The 10,027-nt window shown below is 38.8% G+C and overlaps 1 protein-coding gene across 1 annotated transcript in view; it reads right to left on the reverse strand.

Moving 5' to 3' along the window:
- The window catches only part of CENPF (centromere protein F), a 44,183-nt gene extending 37,320 nt beyond the window's left edge, over window positions 1-6,863 (reverse strand). The window contains exons 1-5 of the mRNA XM_013949736.2: window positions 6,838-6,863; window positions 5,971-6,175; window positions 5,427-5,623; window positions 1,562-1,677; window positions 20-111 (exon numbers count right to left, since the gene is read on the reverse strand). Coding sequence (XP_013805190.2) covers window positions 20-111; window positions 1,562-1,677; window positions 5,427-5,623; window positions 5,971-6,175; window positions 6,838-6,854 — 627 coding nt within the window. The 5' untranslated portion in view covers window positions 6,855-6,863. The remainder of the gene's footprint in view (window positions 1-19; window positions 112-1,561; window positions 1,678-5,426; window positions 5,624-5,970; window positions 6,176-6,837) is intronic.
- Window positions 6,864-10,027: the final 3,164 nt, after the last annotated feature.

Here is a 10,027-nt window from a genome sequence, read left to right on the forward strand (position 1 = left end):
CATTTCAAAAAACACTTACTGTAACCTGGATGGTTCTCAGTTCCACTTCTAGCTTTTTTCTTTCTTCTACTTCTTTATTGTATTTTTCTTCTAATTCTTCAAATTTAGCATCTACAAAAACATAATGAATATTTTATCATAATCTAGCTTAGTACATAGGTAAACTTTTCTAGCCTATTCCTCCTTACAGAAAGATAGCAGTGATAAAAACAAACAGCTGTCAGAAGTGTCAGATAATAAATAGGAAAAAAATGTGTATGAATTATTTTCAGTAATTTAGGAACTCAGGTACACTGATGGGAGATCTGGAACTTGACATTAGACTGAAAATACAACTGTTAAAATTAAGGAGCCAATACCAGAATTTATATATTTAAATAAATACATTCACACACACACGTATATATAAAAAATATTTTCCCATCAGTAATCCACTAGCATTAATATGACTAAGAAACTTCCAAACATTAAGACTGAGACTTTTCCTTGAGTTCTTTTCAAATGCAATAGAAATTGGACATGAACTCATTTAGGATTCTTCTGCTGGAATTTTAAGAGGAACATACTACTCCAAAAAAAGTCTTGCTTCCCTTTTCTTGAATTTGTATATAATCATACAACTCTCAAATAATTCTAGAGCTAGAATGTTTTGTACCATCTGAAAGTATTTAACAATCCAGCTTTTAATGAAAAGAACTCAGCAACAAAACTATTTTAAATATAGTTATTTTAATCGAATCTTTATTTCAGGAGGACCACACTTACAAATTCTGAATTCTTGACAATGTGAGTACTGCACCTCTTTTCACACATATATAAGGAAATAAAAAGGAACAAGAGTGCAATAAAGTATCTCAGATTTCCCATCAGAGTAAGATTTAGATGCCAAAACACATAGAATATTTAATCACATCAAAGAAATAACAGCTTGCTCAATACTGAACCCATGAAAGTTCTTCAATGTAGACAGCATAAGAATGTCTGGCTACAGAATAGTTTTCCAGTTAAGGAATAATCCTCTCACTTTTCTAGTTCATTCAAATGTAAATCTATTTGATGTCTAAATAAAGATAGAAGAGATGCTATGAAATAGCTAGAGAGGGTTTGCTTTAATCATGTAGATTATTATTCAGAATAATAGTCTAATTCACAAACAATCTTCTAGAGAAATAACATAAACAATTGTTTACTGAACTTTAACTAAAGCACTTGTAGGTGAAACAGAAGGAAATTTGCTCTTCCCTATGTGAAGACAGCAACTGACACTTGGAACAGGCATTTTATTTCAAAAAATTATCATCTCGATTAATATTCCTATTACTATTCCATGCCCATCAATGTAGTGCTAAAAAGATGAAATATTTGTCATAAATGTTAAATCTTTGCTAATAATTTTTAAACTTAGAACCTATGGTGTTATGAACCAGGCACTGATAATAAACTACATAGTAGGGACTAGGCAACATAGTGAAAGGGTAATGTTCAAAATTCCCCTACCATCTTCCAAGAAAACTGACATTTTAGTTAACTACCTGTGCTAGAAGAAGAAAAATTAATTTACCTTTATGACTTTGAATTGGTGTAAAAGGAGCGGTAAAACTCTTCTGCGGAGTACCACTGAATGATAAGTCTCCTGTAATCAGTGTTTGCTGACTTTTCTCAAGCTCACATTTGTATCTGTTTAGGTAAAGAAGTAATGGCAGAAATTAGCTATGGAAACTAAGAGTTCAATTATCTGTTTTAAGAACCTGAACCACACCACTACAGGAAATCTAAGAACTTGATTTAAAGATCAGTTTGGAATTAGACCTTCATACCTACAGGAAGTAAAGACATTTCCACGGGTAATTTTTAGTTACTATAAAACAGAAATATGAATAAAGAAAAGATATTTGTGTTTATAATTTCAACATATTTAATCAGTTACATAGGACTCAAAACTAAAACAAATCATGTAAATGAACATTTAGAACTGTATATGATCTCGCTATATGAAGTCATAGTCCAATTAAATACACTGAAATCTCTGTAAAAAGTTGTAAGACTCTTACTTCTTCAGAAAATGTCATTTGCAGAAAACATACTACACATTGTTAGTATTGATACTATGCATTGTGAAAAACATAAGCATATCTCATGAAAATGGAAGAGCACACCCTCCATCCAGAAGTATATTTTTCTTGCATACCACTTACAATGTTACTACCAAAAACACCACAGTCTATGCTGCTATATGGATAGAGTAGCTGTTCCATGGAAAGTTACATGCTCATCCGAGGAATCCACATAAGTTGTTTGAAAATTATACAATAACTGCAGTCAATGGCAAGGCCACTGTGGTTTATGCCAAGCGAGCACTGGTTGACAAGACTGTTATAGGCTGAAGCCCACTGTTAGTGACTGCACAACTTTCCATTCCATTCTCCCTCCCTTTTACAGATCAAAACCCATGAGATCATCTCATATGGTGAATGGTTAATTGCTATAAAGTGGGAGATAATTAGTTATTGTTATGAAACCAAAACAGACCAAAACATAAAAGCAAAGTGAATGTCATAATCAAGTTATATGTAATAACTGATGTTCTTTGGTACAGGGTAGCTATGCAAAGTAATATAAATAAGAGAATTCAGTAAGTCAGACTTCCTACACAGTTTTGGGATTGATAAACACATAGCCCTAGCCTGCAACCTCTCTGACCCAGCCTTTGAGAGCAGGAATAGAAAAGGTCATTTGGTTGCATCAACCTTGTTGAATCACACTGGATACTTCATTAATGGATCTCAGTAATTCCTTGCACAAAGTTGGTGTTTCTAAATGTCATGAACTTATGCGTTGCTGTTAAGAATCTTTTCATAGCAGCCAAATACCTGGTCTAATCATGATTCTCAGACACTCAACTATCATTAGATGGATAATGAATAGGGGGTACAGAACAGCACACACAATAGAGCTCCCTCTTTGTTTGCTTCCATTAGTATGTATATGAGGTATAACTTCCAAAGGTTAAAGGAAATGGACACATCTGAGGCCACAACAAAGAAACATAGAGAAATTTGATACCTAGGACACGTCTCTGTCTCTATAATTACTAGCATAACAGTTAATTGCAGGAGCAGGACACAACTTTATTGAAACTTTATTTCAGGAATGGAAGGCTTCTTGCGTATGAAAGTAATTAATATTCACTTTATTATGGACAATTGTTTCAGTAGCATTTTCAGGTGTCTCCAGTATGGAAGTTTTAGTGTATGAGTTACATTCTACATCTATAAACAGCACAGAGACTGTTATTAGTGTTGTAACACTGAGGCAATGAATGACATCTCAACCTTTAGACATGGACTTAAATAAAATGTATCATGCATCAAGAAATAGCAACTCACAAAACTGTAACTAACCAAAACAATATATGAATACAGTTGCATAGACCATATATCCATGCAAAGGTGATGTTTTATAAAATCAAAGATATCTTTATTTCCCACCAACTTTTGTCCACTAGAAGAGTTCAGCAGAACTACTGAAGTATGGAGTAGCAGAAGTGTCCTATTCTTCCTGAAATCTGTGTTTCAGTATTTGGGAAGCAGGAAGAACTGTCATGGAAGCTAAAATTTTTCTGCTACCACATCACTTCTTTACCTAAGCAACTGGATGCAGTAATTCAGTCACAGCACTATTTGTTTTGACCCCTTCATCTTCCACTCTAATAGATGTTCACATCTCCTTCTTCCAGTTGCCATATTGTATTGGCAGACTTGATCTTAAAGATGGAATCAAAAAAAAAAAAAAAAAAGTGCACAAAGAATTCTAAATACTTCGCAGGTATCAACAAGGCTCCCAAAGATCTATCCTCCTGAGGTCATCTTTAATGAAAGGCAGTATATTTTTTCAAAGGAAGAGAGGGAGAGCAGGGCAGCAGAGAGGAATGTGTTAAAGAAAAATTTCCATATTGAAGAATGATGCTATGAAAACATGGTGGCCCAGTCAGTTCCCAATTTAAAAAAAAAAAGTTATTCTGTATGGTCTCACTACAAGAAGATAGATAAAGATCTAGTACTGCAACTAAAGAGATGACATGCAAAAAAAGAGCGTGCCACACCTGTTTAAGACAGTCAGTCTTTGATGACTTAGGCATCAGTTGGATCTTAAAATGACAACCAAAGGAATCTTCTCAGAGGTTAAGGATGCTAAGGGATGCAGTCATACAGCCAAGCTATTTTCTATGATGAACCAGTCCTTGCCCTGGTGTGTCTTGTCTCATCAGCCCTTTCAGATAGCATCCAGGAAACTAGTGTGCAAACAGCACCACCAAACAGGTCAGAAGTACTTCTTCATTCCTAACATCAACTTGCACTGACAGAGAAGGGGATTTTTCTTCCTTCCTCCCTTCTGACATGGGATTTTTTCCCTTCCAATAGGGTGCATAATTTTTACAATGAGGATGGTGAGATATTGTAAGAAACAAAGAAGTGAATGAAACTGTGTTTAGGCTCTTCAATTTCTTGGCACTAAGCTCCTCCGGTAAATTTAAGTTTTCACTTCACCAACATGATCCTAGCTATATCTGTCTTTCATCAATAGGGTAAGAATATCTTTTCTTTACATCTTACACTGCTGCTTGATCCAAGCACGCAGCCAGACTATCAACACAGATAAAGTGTATTCTACTCAACTGTAACAACCATGTTGTTAATCAAAAGGCATGATAAGCCTTCCATCAAGGTGGCCAGGATTTGGTGGTGGGGGGGAACAGAGAGACTGATTCAACAATACTGTCAAGTAAGCCATTCTTGAAGAGATATTAGAGTCTTACAGACATTAGGAGTCTTAGCTACATCTTGCAATACACAAATGTGTATTCTATATCATGTTGATAAAGTTATACTGATGGGGAGGCTTATATGACACTGCAAGAGAGAAAAATACACTATAAGCAGCAGAAAATTTTGTGAAGAGAAAACAAAACTAAAGTATGACCATAAGCTATGTTAAAACTAAAAGTTTTACCGGCAAAACATCCTCCACTTAAAATCAGATTCTGTTAAGGCAACTGAATAAAGGCTCTGATTTCACGAATAGAAAAGCTCTATTTTTCAGTTATAGCAAAGTAATTCAGTTGTGCTAACTCATTTTTTGTAAGGATGAGTGGATCCCTTTTCAGATGGCACAGCAAATTTTCCCCAAATTAAGCAGGAACTATAGGTGCTTACTACTTCAGATGATACACAGGTTTTATGTAGAGGACCATATATGCATGTGTGTATCTAAAAACAGGCCAGTGTTTTGACATTTTTGTCACAAAATTTGTATGAAATGTGGAAAGAAGAAAAACGAAAAAAAACAATAAAAATAGAAGATGAGCAAAATATGAGAAAGAAAAACCGTAACATATAAGTTAGAGACATACAGGTGCAAGTCCTCACCTTTTAAGTTCTTGTTCTAGTCTTTCAATTTGCTTCTTGCTTGAATTCAGCTGCCCTGATTGAAAGTTGACTTGAGATTCTTTTACTTGAAGATCATGTGAAATCTTCTGCTTTGCCTTCTCAAGACTATCACACAACTCCATCAAGCTCTGGTTCTCTCGTTTTAGTGTTGCACCTTCATTTTTTTCATTTTCAACCTAGTTGAAACATAGACCATTTTGGAAGTGTCTTTAGTCCTCTCAACTTCTATGTAGTTTTTAAAATAACACAGAGAAAGTTTACTTACTGTTATTTTCTTCCCAGCATTTCAAAAGCCTAACAGCACTGAACATCTCAGATATACATAAAATTATTTAAATATCCTTGGGTGTGAAAAATGATGAAGGTAAGTATTATAGAAATACAAACTGCTTATCAGGTCAGTCAGTGAAGGGAAGCAAAAAAAAAAAATTAAAAAAAAAATCACATAATAAAGCTTTATTACAATCATATTTGGCTTGGATAATGGCATTCCAGGGAAAGAAGACTGTGGTACCTACATTACCTTCTGTTTCTGCTTTTGCAGAGCTGCCTCCAAAGACTCTAACTGGAACTGTCTTTGCTGTCGCTCCTTTTTAAGCTTGTCTACTTGACTTTCAAGCTCTTCAATCTTCTGAAGGACTCTGGTAGAGAGGCCTTCTTTCCACTCCTCCACAGCCCAGCTCATAGTGACAATTTTATTCTTTAATACAAAATGGATAGTACTAAGCCTGAAATACAAAGACAAATAAAAATAGACTCTTAAAGAGGTTAAATAAGCCTCCCTTCTAGAATCATTGTCTTTTAAAGCTTAATAGTGTTTAGAGTATCTTACAACCTTGAGTTGAAAGCCTCCTGATCCAAGCACCAACTTTTAATATTAGGTCCTATTTTAACATTCTTCTGCTTGATTGAATTGGGGGGGGGGGGGAAAGGAAGAATTAATCTCATTTTAACCTAACAAGAATACTTTTACATATTGTTATAATTGCATTTTACAGATGTTTCAGAAACAGAATCTTTTTCATTTTGATGCTCATGTTGAAGAAGTCCATTAACACTTATGATCGCACTATAAGCCTCGTCATCTTGTTTTTATGATGTTTACCCTAAAAGACTTGCCTTGTGTTGTGGAAAAAACAATGGCTTTTAGGCGGCAGCTGTGCTTTCTTTACAGAAGTTTTTGAAAATGCTACCGCAGAGCTGTAGGCACTAAGAATTGCTCTATACTGGCAGAAACAAGCATAGAGAATTTAGTTTTTAAACATAAGTTCAGCACACCTGCAAGATCACTTTTTTCTTTGTAATGACTCCACGCTGTGAGGAACTGGCGTTGCCTTATTTCCTTGAGACACCTAAATAGGGATAGTTTCTTACAACAAAGCTCAGTTACCGATAGACAGAGCCCATCCAAGCCCGGATGCATTGCAGCGCAAACCTCGCCGGGCCTCCCTCCGTCCGGGGAAGGGCTGCTGCCGGGCTCTGACACAGGGCACCGCACGGCCGCGCCGGGGGGCACCGGCACGGACCGGCCCCGCTGCGCGCCCCGCCCCGCCCCCCCCACCCGCGATTACTCGCCCGGCGCAGGCCCCGCACCGCGGCAAGCACGGCACACCTCCCCCCGGCCCGCCGCGCCGCGCACTCACCGCAGCCCGCGGCCGCCACCGCCGTTCAAAGCGGCCGCTGCCACTCCCCACGCGCCCGTTGCTTCGCTCACAAACAGCGGAGCGCACGCGGATTGGCCGCCCAGCGCCGCCGCTCGCCACGCGGGACTCGCCGCGCGAGCAATGAGCGCGCGGCGCCGAGCCGGCGGCCCCCGCGATTGGCTGGTTCGGAACCATTCAAACTCCAGTGGTAGGCGGCGGGGTGAGTGTGAGGGGAGATGGCTCGCCATTGGCCCCGGGCTGCGGCGGGCCCGGCGGCGGTTGGGCGGGGGGTAGGTGGCCGGGCACCGCCTGCCGCCGCGGGCACCGCGGGGAGGGCGAAGCCTGGCGAGTGGCGCCCTCGCCCAGAGCAGGCCCGGTGGCTGCTCGCCGGCTCCCTGGCGGCATCGCGGAGCAGCCCCGTGACGCGGAGGCGCGGGGAGGGGCCGGGGAGTGAGGCGGTGGGGGGCGCGACGGGAAACGGTGGCGCAGGCCGGGCAGCCGGGCTGTAACGGATGCCCGAGCGAAGGGTCCGCCAAACCGGGCCTTTTGTCAAGAATCCCTTTCCCTCTCCTCCAGCGAACCTGAGTTTTGAAAGAGAAAAAAAGTACCCCAGTAGTATTCTGAGGAAAGCCAATTAAAAGAAATCTACAGAAGCATTACCGAATGGCTTAGTATTCAGTTTTATCCAAATTGCTCCTGGCTTTCTTTTGTTTGTGCTGGGGGGGGGGGGGGCAGTCAATATTTTCTACCCTAAAACAGCAACACAAAGGAAAATCAGAACATTTGTCCTAGCAGGAGACAACACAGATCCTTGAATGCAAATGCAGCAGTGAAAGCTTAAAGATTGCAAAGCAAAAGATTGAGCAATGCAGATTGCAAACTTTTCTGGGTGCCAGTGATTGGGAATACTAAATACTTCCTTTGGTATTTATCCCCCTGCCCTTTCCTTGAGCACCACTGTGAGGGTTTGGGTGGGTTTTTTTGGTTTTTTTTTTGAGTTTGAGTTTGAAACAAAATGATACATTTTTCATCAGAATATGGAAAGTTACTGTCTTGCCTGTGACACTTATTCTGAACCACTGTTTTTAACCACATCTAGGAAATTGACTTAAACAAGTCGTCTTTGATAAGTTAAATAAGGTAGCCAGTTGGCTCACATGAGATATAATTACATATAAATACAACTGGCATGTAAACTTACACAACTATAACATTTTTCTCTTGTGGCAACACTGACTCCCAGACTATCATTTGCAGAGCAAATGGCTCTGTTTTCAGTGGTAGAAACAATTCTAATAGCCTATATCCCTAATGATCGCCCATGCTTTAGTTTCTCTCAAAACAATGTAGTTTTCTGATCCTTCTTGCAAATATCATGGAATCCTGTTATGTCTTAAAAGATCTCCATGATCCAAATCCAAATCCATGAACTTGAGATCTGACCACAAGAAAAGAAAATTCTTCTAAGCAGGCACTTGAATGCCAGGACCAATTATATGTAACTTGACTGACCTGTCTCAACCGGCTCACCCACAAGGTGCAGCTTTTTTTTTAATCTACAGCCAAATGGCACTCTGAAAGGTGTGAAATTCTTTTCTCCATTTCAAAACACCAAAGAATTGACTTTCTGTCTGATCCTTATAAATAAATGTCTTTGCTAATCAGTATCATAAGTAAATAAGTGCAACAAATTCACTAGCACACTGTTATAAAATCTGTAAACTAGCCCCAGAATAAAACAACAAACCACTGAACTGATGGAACTGATCCATTTTAAATAAATCTTAACAAATAATAATTAAAAAATCAAAGCTAGCCAGTTCTGTGATCAGCTTCATGCACTGTCAGAGATAATTGCACAGGCATTATTGAGGGGGTAGCACAACACAGCAGAGAAGCAGGAACTAGTGGAAGAGCGGGAATTCCCTAATGCAGTACTGGCAAATGCTTTGATTCATGAAACAGAGGATCAGTATAAATTGAAGGTGATCCCTCACTTGGTGGACAAGGAACAAATCTTCTATAAGAAGTAAATATTCATGATATGTTATACTCAGTGTTTCTCACTTGACAGTGACAGTTTAATCAATTGTAAAAGTCTAAAGAGTTTTCAGTTACTGCAGATGCAACAGTGGGAACGCTGATGGACAGGGAACACTAGCATTTAAACTAGTGCATCATGACAAATCCCCCAGGGGTGGCTTATGTGAAACAGTTTAAAATACTAAGTCCAGTGGCATATTTTTTCAGAAGGGGAGAAAAAGAACAACCAGAGACAGCCTTAAGGGTTCTTATGAGAATGGGGGGGGGGGGGCGGGGGGGGCGGTGGAAATTAGATGATGTATGCAGAGCTTGCAAGATACTCTCTGGAGAATGCCTATTCATCTGAGGCTAAAAAAGAAACCTAACTGCTGTTGTAAACTTAAACATGAGAGAAGAGTTTTTCTGAAGCCTGTTTCTAAGAATGGTGAGAATCATTCTATGCTTCTGTCCATGATTACAAATGAATTCTTTCATATTTGGTATCCTGTACTTGACTATTGATACAATTGTGCTAATTATTATGAAAGATAAGAGGACTCATGGAAAGTACAGAAACTTGCTTTCCTTTTGCCATATCAAGCTTATTTTGCACAATATCTTCCTCACTGATGTATAATATATATTGGTAGGCATATAGACATAGACAACAAAAATATTACTAAATATAGGACAGAAATATAAGATACAAAAATAAGGTCAAATAATATCGACATGTAATAACGAGTTATGAAAGGTGTAAATAGTAACCATCAGTCTGCCTAACACTTTCAATTACTTTTATTACTCTATATTAGCTAGAATTCTTGAGACCTTTCTTTCTAAGAGGGTCTCAAAATTCCATGATGCCAAGCACCCCATGATTTTGAGCAGAGAGAACTACCTTTGCTTCGTGAA

This window comes from Apteryx mantelli, chromosome 3 (assembly GCF_036417845.1).
Source record: "Apteryx mantelli isolate bAptMan1 chromosome 3, bAptMan1.hap1, whole genome shotgun sequence".
NCBI classification, from domain to species: domain Eukaryota; kingdom Metazoa; phylum Chordata; class Aves; order Apterygiformes; family Apterygidae; genus Apteryx; species Apteryx mantelli.